The following is a 15408-nucleotide window of genomic DNA, read 5'->3' as shown; positions in this document are numbered from 1 at the left end:
TACCGTATTTCCTCATATAACCGCTCTCCTCTCTTGTTCTTTATCAGCTTGATGTCTGGATTGGCCGCCCTTGATGCTAAGACCTCCAGCCGCTTGGGAATTATCACCATTGCCTATTACTTGTGGACGACCTTTGTGGCGGTGGTTGTGGGGATCATCATGGTGTCCATCATCCACCCTGGGGGTGCCGCCCAGAAGGAGAACACAGAACAGAGCGGGAGGCCGTTGATGAGCTCCGCGGACGCTCTGCTGGACCTGATCCGGTAACTGTGCAGCCCGAGTTATATTGTAACGGCCAGCGCAGCCATCAGACATTGGAGGAGTATGTAGCACTGAGCAGTAAGGACATGATGCAAGTAGCACTCTGATTCTATACCGTTACATATGTGTCACCTGCCGCCATATCTGTAGCCTTATACATGGAGGAAAGGAGTCTGCACACAGGTGTAACTAGTTTATTGCCATTTTTTTATCCCAGATTACTCAGGATCCCCAGTGGTCACTGTAATATGAATATATACTGGTGCTTTGGATTACGAACATAATTTGTTCCTGGACCGCGCTTGTAATCCAAATCCACTCTTAAACCAAAGCTAAATTTCCCATAAGAAATCACTGATATGCAAACAATGGTTCCACAACCCAAAATATTTTTTTTATTCTGAATAAAATGTAAAACAAATGAAACAAACATTTAGTTACTGTAAATGTTACTGTGCAGTAAAGCCAAGCAGCATATAGAGTATAATGTATAGTAACTGTATAACCCTGATAACACAGCAGCTGGATATGTGATATATAAGTTACTGTACAGTATATCAGCATGTGGTATATAATGTATAGTAACTGTATAACCCTGATAACACAGCAGCTGGATATGTGATATATAAGTTACTGTACAGTATAGCAATCAGCATGTGGTGTATAATGTATAGTAACTGCATAACCCTGATAACACAGCAGCTGGATATGTGATATATAAGTTACTGTACAGTATAGCAGCATGTGGTATATAATGTATAGTAACTGTATAACCCTGATAACACAGCAGCAGCTGGATATGTGATATATAAGTTACTGTACAGTATAGCAGCATGTGGTATATAATGTATAGTAACTGTATAACCCTGATAACACTGCAGCTGGATATGTGATATATAAGTTACTGTACAGTATAGCAGCATGTGGTATATAATGTATAGTAACTGTATAACCCTGATAACACAGCAGCTGGATATGTGATATATAAGTTACTGTACAGTATAGCAGCATGTGGTGTATAATGTATAGTAACTGTATAACCCTGATAACACAGCAGCTGATATGTGATATATAAGTTACTGTACAGTATAGCAGCATGCGGTGTATAATGTATAGTAACTGTATAACCCTGATAACACAGCAGCAGCTGGATATGTGATATATAAGTTACTGTAGAGTATAGCAATCACCATGTGGTGTATAATGTATAGTAACTGTATAACCCTGATAACACTGCAGCTGGATATGTGATATATAAGTTACTGTACAGTATAGCAGCATGTGGAGTATAATGTATAGTAACTGTATAACCCTGATAACACAGCAGCTGGATATGTGATATATAAGTTACTGTACAGTATAGCAATCAGCATGTGGTGTATAATGTATAGTAACTGTATTACCCTGATAACACAGCAGCTGGATATGTGATATATAAGTTACTGTACAGTATAGCAGCATGTGGTATATAATGTATAGTAACTGTATAACCCTGATAACACAGCAGCTGGATATGTGATATATAAGTTACTGTACAGTATAGCAGCATGTGGTGTATAATGTATAGTAAATGTATAACCCTGATAACACAGCAGCTGCTGGATATGTGATATATAAGTTACTGTACAGTATAGCAATCGGCATGTGGTATATAATGTATAGTAACTGTATAACCCTGATAACACAGCAGCTGGATATGTGATATATAAGTTACTGTACAGTATAGCAATCAGCATGTGGTGTATAATGTATAGTAACTGTATAACCCTGATAACACAACAGCTGGATATGTGATATATAAGTTACTGTACAGTATAGCAGCATGTGGTATATAATGTATAGTAACTGTATAACCCTGATAACACAGCAGCAGGTGGTAGATACAGGATGGAACTGCAGATCCCCATAATGCAGTAGCGTAGTACAACGGGCTAGAATAGAGAAGCAGGGCTACTGTCAGAGGTCTGTGTGGTCACATGACAGGAATGGGGAGGGGTGTGTGTTCAGCATGGACCAATCAGGAAGTGAGAATTACTGAGCTGTGCAGGAGGACAGTGGCAGAAACTTTTCTATACAGCAGTGTGAATGGCTGAGTGTAAGTGCAGGCAGATTATAGCAGCAGTGTGTATAGCTGACTGTGAGTACAGGCACATTATAGCAGTGTAAATAGCTGAGTGTGAGTGCAGGCACATTATAGCAGCAGTGTGTATAGGTGAGTGTGAGTGCAGGCACATTATAGCAGCAGTGTGTATAGCTGAGTGTAAGTGCAGGTATATTATAGCAGGAATGGAGGGGATTATAAACACAAGGGTTGACAGGGACTGCAGGGAGCATGAAGGAATGAGCAGGGCAGATGTGGGCACATAGATACAGTGCTCTTTGTCTGGGAACGGATGAGTTACAGCTATGGAGAGATTACCTCCACAGTCCTGTCCCCTGATGTAAGCCCCAGCCTGAAGTGGATCTGCTATGATTTGGAAGGTTAAGGAGATTTCCTGGGTCAGAGTACAGGGCTGTAGACCCCGCTATGCAGACCATGCCCCTCCCCCACTCCCCCTCCCACCCAGTACAGGGAGCTCTTACACCAAAGCAATGCTCTTACACTAATTTACTATTTTGAAAATCTGAGAGCTCTTCTTGCAAAACTCTCAATCCAAGTTACTCTTAAACCAAGGTACCAGCAGAACGCAGTAGCTGAGAACTGGGAAAAAGAGACTATAGATAATAACAAGTATAGAAGGAATTGTTAGTCTCACCATAGTGGAGGGGGGGGGGGTATACAGTATTTTAGAAGAAACCCGGTATATACAGTATATATACAGTATATCTCCTATATAGTGTCAGTGGGCTGTTATATAGAGATGTGTGTCATACATTATACCCTCTGTAGGGAGAAATTGACCTTATAACAATGTGTGAGATTATCCTGGAGCGGCTCCCAGTGTAATTTCACTACGTGATGCTGAGTTATAGGAATCAAAATACTTTAATCCCTTTCAAACCCGAACAACAATCTGCCGGGTGATCACGAGGTCCTGCGTCTCTGGAGCAATCTCAAGCTGACCTGAATGTGGCTTATTACGTCCGTCCTCTCATCCTGCTGACAGCGGCGGCCGTGGCGGCTACTACATGATGTCAGTGCTCAGAAGTAAGACTGTAAATATGGAGACAGATGAAACCCTATATATTATATCTCATATACACACAGCCCAGTCACATTATTATCACCACTTTGTACATTCACCGCGGCCAGCTCATAAAGGAATCCCATGTGGTGAGCGGCTTGGTGGCTATATAAGGAGCGATATTCATACATATCCCTCGTTTCTGTCACCGGTAAAAAGGGCGATTTATCGGGCAGCAGCTAACGGTATTACTGAACATTCACAGATAGTAAAGTGTTTGTCCTCTGCTGTAGTGAATGTGTATGGTGAGTGGACGAATGGTGCCATGGTGAATAAGTAATGTGGAAAATGTGGAGAAGCACGCGCCAGTGAGGCGAGGGGTGACTGATGGCTACAAAGCTGCATGAGGGTGGAGGACACACTACAGTGGGGCAGCTCAACACCATAATGACCAATGCTGGTTGGTAAAGAGTCATCTTCTCTGCTGATCAGTAAAGGGTTGTCTTCTCTGCTGATTGGTAAAGGGTTGTCTTCTCTGCTGATCAGTAAAGGGTTGTCTTCTCTGCTGATTGGTAAAGGGTTGTCTTCTCTGCTGGTTGGTAAAGGGCTGTCTTCTCTGCTGATCGGTAAAGAGTCATCTTCTCTGCTGATCGGTAAAGGATAGTCTTCTCTGCTGGTTGGTAAAGGGCTGTCTTCTCTGCTGGTTGGTAAAGGGCTGTCTTCTCTGCTGATTGGTAAAGGGTTGTCTTCTCTGCTGATCGGTAAAGGGTTGTCTTCTCTGCTGATTGGTAAAGGGTTGTCTTCTCTGCTGATCGGTAAAGGATAGTCTTCTCTGCTGACTGGTAAAGGGCTGTCTTCTCTGCTGGTTGGTAAAGGGTTGTCTTCTCTGCTGATCGGTAAAGGGTTGTCTTCTCTGCTGATTGATAAAGGGTTGTCTTCTCTGCTGACTGGTAAAGGGCTGTCTTTGCTGATCGGTAAAGGGTTGTCTTCTCTGCTGATCGGTAAAGGGTTGTCTTCTCTGCTGATCGGTAAAGGGTTGTCTTCTTTGCTGATTGGTAAAGGGCTGTCTTCTCTGCTGATCGGTAAAGGGTTGTCTTCTCTGCTGATCGGTAAAGAATCGTCTTCTCTGTTGGTTGGTAAAGAGTCATCTTCTCTGATGGTTGGTAAAGGGTTGTCTTCTCTGCTGGTTGGTAAAGAGCTGTCTTCTCTGCTGGTTGGTAAAGAGTTGTCCTCTCTGCTGGTTGGTAAAGGGCTGTCTTCTTCGCTGGATGGTAAAGGGCTGTCTTCTCCGCTGGTTGGTAAAGGGTTGTCTTCTCTGCTGACTGGTAAAGGGCTGTCTTCTCTGCTGGTTGGTAAAGGGTTATCTTCTCTGCTGATCGGTAAAGGGTTGTCTTCTCTCCTGGTTGGTATGGGGTTGTCCTCTCTGCTGGTTGGTAAAGGGCTGTCTTCTCCGCTGGTTGGTAAAGAGTTGTCTTCTCCTCTGGTTGGTAAAGGACTGTCTCCTCTTCTGGTTGGTAAAGGGTTGTCTTCTCCGCTTGATGGTAAAGGGTTGTCTCCACTGCTGGTTGGTAAAGAGTCGTCTTTTCCGCTGGTTGGTAAAGAGTCGTCTTCTCTGCTGGTTGGTAAAGAGTCATCTTCTCCGCTGGATGGTAAAGGGTTGTCTTCTCCGCTGGATGGTAAAGGGTTGTCCTCTCTGCTGGTTGGTAAAGAGTCGTCTTTTCCGCTGGTTGGTAAAGGGTTGTCTTTTCCGCTGGTTGATAAAGAGTTGTCCTCTCTGCTGGTTGGTAAAGGGTTGTCTTCTCCGCTGGTTGGTAAAGTGCTGTCTTCTCCGCTGGTTGGTAAAGAGTCATCTCCTCTGCTGGTTGGTAAAGGGTTGTCTTCTCCGCTGGTTGGTAAAGTGCTGTCTTCTCCGCTGGTTGGTAAAGAGTCATCTCCTCTGCTGGTTGGTAAAGGGTTGTCTTCTCTGCTGATCGGTAAAGGGTTGTCTTCTCTGCTGGTTGGTATGGGGTTGTCCTCTCCGCTGGTTGGTAAAGGGCTGTCTTCTCCGTTGGTTGGTAAAGAGTTGTCTTCTCCTCTGGTTGGTAACGGACTGTCTCCTCTGCTGGTTGGTAAAGGGCTGTCTTCTCTGCTGGATGGTAAAGGGTTGTCTCCTCTGCTGGTCGGTAAAGGGTTGTCTTCGCCGCTAATCGGTAAAGGGTTGTCTTCTCCGCTGGTTGGTAAAGGTGTCTTATCTGCTGATAAGTAAAGGGTCTTCTCTGATGTCTTCTCTAATGATTTTCTGCTTTTTGTAACTGATGGACGTTGGTGTGTCAGAAGAGAAATTCCAGAGAAGAAACACCCTGCAGCCATTGCTGGAACAACACAAACTGGTGGGGGCAGCGTTATGATCTGGTGGATGTTCTCTGAGCCACTCATCCATGTTGAGGCGCTCTCAGCTGATCTGAGTATGAAATAATCCTCGTAGATCACATACCCCCGTACATCCTCACGCTGATGGGATCTTCCAAGACAATGCAACATGTTACACAGCTAGAAATGACTAAGACTTCCAAGTACTACCCTGGCCCCCTAATGCCCCCGACATAAACCCAGTCAGGCATCTGCGGGACCTCAATGGTGGTGCTGGCTCTATGGATTCTCCAAAACCTAAGGGATGGCCCCATGTGACTCCTACCAGGACCTTATAGAGTCACCCCAGCCCGTCTAACAGCTGTCCATGCTGCACACACTGGGTACTATAGATATTAGCTGCTAGTCAGAAGGATATAAATCCAATACGTTTCAGCCTATGATTTTTGAAAACTCAGGAAATCAGGAAAACTCTGAGAAGTATTGTACAGTATTATGTAGAATTTAAAGGGACAGTGTCATCAGAAAATGAGTTTTATGTTAAACAGATTTTTAAAGATTTTTTTATCATTTTTTTTTCTAATTTTCCATTTTTCTATCTTCTTGCTGTGTCTATAGTGATAAGAGGAGACTGCAGTAAAGTGATCTATACAGCATTGCAGCATCATGTGACACCAGTAGATAGAGGAGACAATAGCAGCTCCCTGTGGAATGACCTCTTCACAGGTCACAGAGCGCGCTCAGTAATGTCTCACATTCGTCCCAAAGGGACAGAGTCTGTCTATTGTTGTGTATGTCCATGAGTCTGGCTGTAAAACATGCCACTAAATGCTGTTAAGAACAGCCCAGGCAATATGGCCGCCCTCATAACAATGCAAAGATAGGGAAATGAAAGAAAATTACAGTCAGAAAATAGAAACAGATTAGAATAAAAGAGCAACTTTTAGTATCTGATTCTAATCAGTGCTGCCACCTCTGTTCATGTCAGGAACTGTCCAGAGCAGCAGAAAATCCCCATAGAAAACCTCTCCTGCTCTGGACAGTTCCTGACATGGACAGAGGTGGCAGCAGAGAGCACTGTGTCAGACTGGAGAAAATACACCACTTCCTGCAGGACATACAGCAGCTGATAAGTAATGGAAGACTGGAGATTTTTAAATAGAAGTAATTTACAGTTTGAAGTTGAGTTCCCTTAGATTTTAAAGGCCCTTTTCCATCCTTATTTCTGTCTATATATTAATATTGTATTATATTAGACTAAAATTACCCTTTCTCTGTCTAGGAACATGTTCCCCTCTAATCTGGTGGAGGCGACATTTAAACAGGTCAGTGATATGTTCTATTAGCTGTTAGACTTTTCTTCTAAGTTCAGGAGATTATATTATACAGTATTAGGCTATGTTCACACAACGGAAATTCTGTATTAATCACGGCCGTTGTTGTACAACAGCAACAATGGCCATGATTAATATACAATTTACATTGTGCTGCAGGCTGAGGGAATCCAGGCCGGAGTGTATACACATCACTGGTGGGATTCTTCTATAGATATCACTGGTGGGATCCATCTATAGATATTACTGGTGGGATCCATCTATACATATCACTGGTGGGATCCATCTATAGATATCACTGGTGGGAACCTTCTATAGATATCACTGGTGGGATCCATCTATAGATATCACTGGTGGGATCCATCTATAGATATCTCTGGTGGGATCCATCTACAGATATCACTGGTGGGATCCATCTACAGATATCACTGGTGGGATCCTTCTATACATATCACTGGTGGGATCCATCTATAGATATCACTGGTGGGATCCATCTATAGATATCACTAGTGGGATCCTTCTATAGATATCACTGGTGGGATCCATCTATAGATATTACTGGTGGGATCCATCTATAGATATCACTAGTGGGATCTATCTATAGCTATCACTGGTGGGATCCATCTATAGATATCACTGGTGGGATCCATCTATACATATCACTGGTGGGATCCATCTATAGATATCACTGGTGGGTCCATCTATAGATATCACTGGTGGGATCCATCTATAGATATCACTGGTGGGATCCATCTATAGATATCACTGGTGGGATCCATCTATAGATATCACTGGTGGGATCCATCTATAGATATCACTGGTGGGATCCATCTATAGATATCACTGGTTGGATCCATCTATAGATATCACTGGTGGGATCCATCTATAGATATCACTAGTGGGATCTATCTATAGATATCACTGGTGGGATCCATCTATAGATATCACTGGTGGGATCCATCTATAGCTATCACTGGGGGGATCCATCTATAGATATCACTGGTGGGATCCATCTATACATATCACTGGTGGGATCCATCTATAGATATCACTGGTGGGATCCATCTATAGATATCACTGGTGGGATCCATCTGTAGATATCACTGGTGGGATCCATCTATAGATATCACTGGTGGGATCCTTCTATAGCTATCACTGGTGAGATCCATCTATACATATCACTGGTGGGATCCTTCTATAGCTATCACTGGTGGGATCCATCTATAGATATCACGGGTGGGATCCATCTGTAGATATCACTGGTGGGATCCATCTGTAGATATCACTGGTGGGATCCATCTTGCCATAAGTAGTATATGAAGTAATAAACGCCTCTATGTACTGATCCTTTTGCTTCCCATTCTCTCAGTATCGCACCAAGAATATACCAGTGGTGAAAAGCGGGAAGACGACGTCGTCGGAGAGTATAACTCACCGAATCCTGATCTATGGGATCCAGGATGAAAACGGATCCCATATACAGAACTTTGCTCTGGATATCACCCCCTCCCCAGATGTCATCTACAAGTCAGAGCCGGGAACCAGCGAGGGGATGAATGTGCTGGGAATAGTCATATTCTCGGCTACCATGGGTAAGTGGGATCTTATAAACGTAAATGAATGACAGTGCTGAGGCCGGACCGGACCCCCTAACACAGCCACATAAACAAGAACATGAACCTTTACTGAAGACAATGAGGGTGACCGGCAGACTTATACTTAAAGGGGTAAAGGGGTACTCCAGAGGGGGGATGTTTTAATTTAACTGGTTTCATAAAGTTATACAGATTTGCAATTAACTTCTATTAAAAAATCTCCAGTCTTTTAGTACTTATCAGCTGCTGTATGTCCTGCAGGAAGCAGTGTATTCTCTCCAATCTGACAGTGCTCTCTGGTGCCACCTCTGCCCATGTCAGGAACTGTCCAGAGCAGCAGCAAATCCCCATAGAAAACCTCTCCTGCTCTGGACAGTTCTTGACATGGACAGAGGTGGCAGCAGAGAGCGCTGTGTCAGACTGGAGAGAATACACCACTTCCTGCAGGACATACAGCAGCTGCTAAGTACTGGAAGAATGGAGATTTTTAAACAGAAGTAAATTACAAATCTGTATAACTTTCTTAAACCAGTAAATTTAAAGTTTTTTTTTCCTCTGAAGTACCCCTTTAAAGATAGGGGTGTGCGGGCGGGGATTTTTCATCCCCATTCCCAGCAAATATCCGCGAAAAGTCACAGATTTTTGTGCAAACCAAACGTGTGCATGTTTATGCCAGTAGGCAGGCGGGGAGGGACGCAGCAAGGAGCAGAGGGAGGAGCCTCCTCCTGCATCTAAATTAAAACAGCAAAAAACTTAGGTTCGCCGCCTGAAAGGCGTTTGTGGGGAAAGGGGGCGGGGTTTATGTATGATTGGTGTACAGATATGTTGGTTTTGATTGATTGTGTTTTGCCCTATGACAAGGCTTATCTGTAAACTATCTGAGATCCAATCCCTGTGAAGGCTACCTCCAACAACACCCTCCCCTCACTTACAGCCTATCAGAGACTCCAGATTCAGCCATGGGGTGGGTTTCCCCCAATCCTAGAGCTCCGTGTGGATGTAAGAGAGGAAGAAAGTTTCAGTTAGTTATTACCGGCTATTAATCTGAGGAGGAGAGAGTGTAAACTGGTCAAGTATCCAGTGAGTGAGTTATCTAGTGATCACCAAAAGAGTTCTAGAGCTCACCATGTCTGGCTAGAGTACCTTTAGGGGAGTGAAAGAGATAGGGACAATTTATCCACACAGAAGGACTGTCGGAGGAGTAAAGAAGGAGGACTTTCTAAGAAGAAAAGTCAAGACAGCAGATAGCTAAGTGCGCTATTCAAGCCGAGACTCTGCTTCAAGTCACTAGTGTCCTTAGTGGGTTGCCTGGATAACTAGCTCATCCAGATTTGGGGCCTTCATTCCTGTTTCTGTGTCACTCAGTGCCCACAAGATAGCCAAGGCGGACATTCATCCCTGTGAAAGTCGGTACTTTCCTATCACCACCCCCCAAAGTGGCCAGAGTCCCTCTTGTTGAGAGCCTTCACCACCCTACACCAAGCTAAAGTCCTGTTCACCTTACACCTAACAGTGCTCTGCTGCACCTTAACTAAACTACCTACTCAAGCCCCCTACAGATCAACCTTGTACAAAGGGATGTGGGATAGCACATATCTTCTGTACTGGTCTCACTACTGTGCAAGAAATGCATAAGTGGTACTGTTAACCAAGTTCCTTCAGTAAAAGCTTTAACTGTTTAAGAACTGGAGTGTTTCCTCAACACTGTACAACGTACAACACTCCCTACTCTACATAACCGCAATGACTACAACTCCTAAGAATTGGCGGTGCCGAGTCAGTGTATCCAGGGGTGACCGCAGCTTTCCCACTCCTGGCCACTGTGACTGTGTGTTGCACCCATCCTTAGCCCCTAACCCCCCCCCCCCCCCCCCCGGGGTCGCTGCGTTCCTGCTAAACATGCAATAACGTGTCTGTACGAATTACTAAAACATAAAAGGTATTGAGCAAATATACATGAGTGCAGATCCCGCCCCCTTGACTCAGCCGTACAGGACTGTAGCCAGTGGTGATGTATGTGAGAGATCCATGGAAATGATGGTTATTTCTTTATCTTTCAGGTATAATGCTGGGCCGCATGGGAACGAGCGGAGTACCTCTTGTTAGTTTTTGCCAGTGCCTGAATGAGTCCGTCATGAAAATCGTAGCTGTTGCCGTGTGGTGAGTTCAGCATTGCTAAATGGTTTGGTGCCCATCGTTTTGGTCACACTGTGTCAGACTGGAGAGAATACACCACTTCCTGCAGGACACACAGGAGCTGATAAGTACTGGAAGACTGGAGATTTTTTTTTAAAAAGATGTCATGTACAAATCTGTGTAACTTTCTGACACCAGTTGATTTAAAAATAAAAAAATAAAATTTCACTGGAGTTCCCCTTTAACCCCTAGACGACCATGGACGTAACTGTACGTCCTGGGTGTTTCTCCTGCTATGAAGCACGCTCCGGAGCGGAGCGCGCTTCATAGGAGGTGGGGGCTGGCTGGAGTGAGCAGCTGGCACCTCACCGTTAATGACAGGCTGCAGCGATTGTGCTGCAGCGTGTCATTAACTCCTTAAATGCTGCGATGTTGAAGTGTGACAGAGGGAGTCCCCTGTCACTTACCGATCACGACCCCCGCAGTGTGACTGCAGCGGTCCCGATCGCTGTATCGGACCGCCGGAGGTCTCTCACCTGTCTCCGTGCGGTCTGATCGGCGATCTGCTCACTGAGCCTGCACAGGCAGGCTCAATGAGCAGATCGCCTATCACACTGATCACTGCTATGCCTGCGGCATAGCAGTGATCGGTGTTAGTAATCACACAAGTGTATGTAGAAGTCCCCCAAAGGGACTTCAAATGTGTAAAAAAAAAAAAGTTTAAAACACCAATACACTACGCCAAAACCCCTACCCCAATAAAAGTTTGTGAACGGCGTACACGAAAAGAGGGAAAAACGTTCGCGGATTACCGATTTGATGTTACATTTTATATATATATATATATATATATATATATATATATATATAAAAATTAATAAAAAGTTATCAAAACTTCCGATCTTCACAAATATGGTATTATTAAAAACTAGAGATCATGGTGGAAAAAATGACACCGCATACAGCCCCATAGGTGAAAAAATAAAACTGTTATAAGCGTCACAATAGGCCCATTTTATTAATAACTAATTGGCAAAAAAAAGGATTTTATTAAATATATATATATAACATTAGAGAATCTTGTGTTCGGACTGACCTATAGAGTAATAGTATCATGTCGCTTTTACCGTATAGTGTATTACGTAGACACAGGAACCCCCCAAACGTTACCATATTGCTCTTTTTTACGATTCCACCTATTTATAACTTCATAAATAATATATTTGGGATTCCGTGATACATGTTATGGTAAAATGTAAGACGCCATTACACAGTACAACTATCCCTGTAAAAAACAACAAGCCCCACATGGCCCTGTAGATAGAAAACTGAACTGGGGGGGGGAGGGAAAAACTAAAACACTAAGATCATAATTTGCGCGGTCCACTCGGTCATTTTGGGCCTGGTCCTCAAAGGGTTAAGGTAGTAGGGAAGGACCAGAGATAAGATTCGGACAGTTCACCAAACACCTAAAGAATTGTGTTTCTGTCTTGGAGTGACCTCTGTTTGTGGTTCCTTGGTTCCGGCAGGTACTTTCCTTTTGGGATCGTCTTCCTTATTGCAGGCAAGATCCTGGAAATGGACGACCCCACGGCCATTGGGAAGAAGCTTGGATTTTATGCCATCACTGTAGTATGTGGACTGGTGGTGCACGGCCTCTTCATTCTTCCCATCATGTATTTGTTTATCACTAAGAAGAACCCCATCGTCTTCATCCGAGGAGTACTACAGGCTCTGCTCATAGCACTGGCCACATCCTCCAGGTACTAGCCACACTCCGCCACAGTGGCCATATCTAGTTCCTAAATGACTTGCCAGATATATTAGATTCCAACCCCCTACAATATGGAGGATAGATGTGAAAGAAATAGGTTATTTATGAGTGATCAGAGATGACAGGGAAGCTTTGATTTACCTTTAAGGAACTGTGTGTATTATGTCCAGCAAGCAGACTGACTCACAGCCCAGGCTTTCTCACATTCTCTCCTTCTGTCCGGCATATAGCCCATTCTACACCCTGCCCCCACTTCCTATAATTTGTCCTGATCTGAGCTGTTACTAGAGACAGATTTCCCCTGACAACAGGCAGTGGACAGCACTTTTTAGGGAAGGGAGACACCTAGTGGCCAAGATTTTAGAGGAGTTTTTGTGGTATAACGATTCATTTTTGTTAATTTATGTTAATGTTAATTTATAATATTAAAGTTTTTCTTTACCAGAATATATAAGACCATATTTCTCTCAGTATAGCATTACCTGCATGTTATTAGGGGGCACCCCGTCCACATGCGTGGTCTTTTTTCTCTACATCACCTCCCATTATCGTGCGCTGCAGCATTTAGAGATTCTGTGTAGATTCCACAGCAATTATCTTCATTAGCTCCCGGCACAGTGTGTCAGCGATCTGCAGTAATACCGCCATCCCCGTCCTCTGTTACATGATGGCTTAATAGTCTGCAGATGTTTGATATTAATGGTGAATCACTGCTCAGGTATTGGCATGACATGTAAATGCTGCAAATATAGAAAACCTTTTCCATAATAGAAATCATAGCAGAGGAAAAGCCGCCAGTGATGTTTGACATTAGACATGGGGAGACTGTTATACTCCAGAGCTGCATTCACAATTCTGCAGTGTTCTATCAAGCAGTGTAATGTACTGGTGACATGTATTCTTATAATAGTAATCACTATGTTAGATGAGGTAAAGAGGTATTCCACTCAGACATAATTTTTGATATGTTACTGCCCATGGGGAGACTAACAATGACTTCCATAATTGTTATTATCTATTCAGTCTCCTTCCCCCAATTCTCAGCTGCCACTTTCTACTGAAGACACAAAAATCTGTGTATGAGCTTTTCTCGTAAATCTATGTGTGAGCTTGTCCCCCCCCTCCCCCTCCCCTCTGAGACAGCTAATGTAAACAAGTCCCTGGCAAGCTGTATCTGCAACTTTGTAGTTTCCTTGTAATGATGGGAGGGTTAATCAAAGTGAGTTCATTAGCAAGTTGACTTCAGATTAACCCTCCCAGCATTACAAATAAGCTACAAAGTTGCAGATACAGCCTGCCAGGGACTTTCTCAGAAGGGAGGGGGAGATAGAGAGAAAAGCTCACACACTGTTTTTTTGTGTCTTCAGCAGAAAGCAGCAGCTAAGAACTGGGGGAAGGAGACTGAATAGATAATAACAAGTATGGAAAGAATTGATAGTCTTACCATGGGCAGCAACATATCAAAGGTTATGTTTGAGTGGAATCCCCCTTTAATGTGTTTGTGTTTCGTTAGTTCCGCCACGCTGCCCATAACATTCAAGTGTCTTCTGGAAAACAACCACATAGACAGACGTATCGCGAGGTTTGTGCTGCCTGTCGGAGCTACTATCAATATGGATGGGACCGCCTTGTATGAAGCAGTCGCTGCCATCTTTATTGCACAAGTGAACAATTATGACCTTGATTTTGGCCAGATCATCACCATCAGGTGGGTCACAGGAACGTTACCATAAAGGGGTACTCCGGCAATAAAATTCTTCTAATCAGCTGGTCAGAAAGTTATACAGATTTGTAAATTACTCCGACAGAAGCTAAGGGTTAAAATGTGAATCCAGCCTAAAAATATTGGGGGACATTTACGAAGACTGCATCCTTGGCGTACGCCGCAGATTCACCCCTTCTCCCTGACAAACACAGCAAGGCAGGGAGGAGGTGTGGCAAGGGAGGGAGGGAGGAGGTGTGGCAAGGGAGGTGCGCAGCAAGGAGGGGAGGAGGCGTGGCAAGGGAGGTGCGCAGCAAGGAGGGAAAGAAGGCGTGGCAAGGGAGGTGCGCAGCAAGGAGGGAAAGAAGGCGTGGCAAGGGAGGTGCGCAGCAAGGAGGGGAGGAGGCGCGGCAAGGGAGGTGCGCAGCAAGGCAGGGAGGAGGTGTGGCAAGGGAGGTGCGCAGCAAGGAGGGGAGGAGGTGTGGCAAGGGAGGTGCGCAGCAAGGAGGGGAGGAGGCGTGGCAAGGGAGGTGCGCAGCAAGGAGGGGAGGAGGCGCGGCAAGGGAGGTGCGCAGCAAGGAGGGGAGGAGGCGCGGCAAGGGAGGTGCGCAGCAAGGAGGGGAGGAGGTGTGGCAAGGGAGGTGCGCAGCAAGGAGGGGAGGAGGTGTGGCAAGGGAGGTGCGCAGCAAGGAGGGGAGGAGGCGTGGCAAGGGAGGTGCGCAGCAAGGAGGGGAGGAGGCATGGCAAGGGAGGTGCGCAGCAAGGAGGGGTGAGGAGGCGAGGAAAGGGAGGTGCGCAGCTAGGAGGGGAGGAGGCGAGGCAAGGGAGGTGCGCAGCAAGAAGGGGGGAGGAGGCGAGGCAAGGGAGGTGCGCAGCAAGGAGGGGAGGAGGCGTGGCAAGGGAGGTGCGCAGCAAGGAGGGGAGGAGGCGAGGCAAGGGAGGTGCGCAGCAAGGAGGGGAGGAGGCGTGGCAAGGGAGGTGCGCAGAAAGGAGGGGAGGAGGCGTGGCAAGGGAGGTGCGCAGCAAGGAGGGGAGGAGGTGTGGCAAGGGAGGTACGCAGCAAGGAGGGGAGGAGGCGAGGCAAGGGAGGTGCGCAGCAAGAAGGGGGGGAGGAGGCGAGGCAAGGGAGGTG

The 15408-nt window shown here is 45.2% G+C and overlaps 1 protein-coding gene across 5 annotated transcripts in view; it reads left to right on the top strand.

The window, feature by feature from the left end:
• The window catches only part of SLC1A7 (solute carrier family 1 member 7), a 54187-nt gene that overhangs the window by 31903 nt on the left and 6876 nt on the right, over positions 1 to 15408 (top strand). For all 5 annotated transcript variants that reach the window (XM_069981634.1, XM_069981633.1, XM_069981637.1 and 2 more), the window contains 6 exons: positions 48 to 263; positions 7018 to 7060; positions 8439 to 8661; positions 10725 to 10824; positions 12330 to 12563; positions 14088 to 14282. In XM_069981634.1, coding sequence (XP_069837735.1) covers positions 48 to 263; positions 7018 to 7060; positions 8439 to 8661; positions 10725 to 10824; positions 12330 to 12563; positions 14088 to 14282 — 1011 coding nt within the window. The remainder of the gene's footprint in view (positions 1 to 47; positions 264 to 7017; positions 7061 to 8438; positions 8662 to 10724; positions 10825 to 12329; positions 12564 to 14087; positions 14283 to 15408) is intronic.

Source organism: Dendropsophus ebraccatus, chromosome 8 (genome assembly GCF_027789765.1).
Source record: "Dendropsophus ebraccatus isolate aDenEbr1 chromosome 8, aDenEbr1.pat, whole genome shotgun sequence".
NCBI classification, from domain to species: domain Eukaryota; kingdom Metazoa; phylum Chordata; class Amphibia; order Anura; family Hylidae; genus Dendropsophus; species Dendropsophus ebraccatus.
The sequence above is the reverse complement of the archived record's forward strand: the minus strand, read 5'-3'. Positions and strand labels throughout refer to the sequence as shown.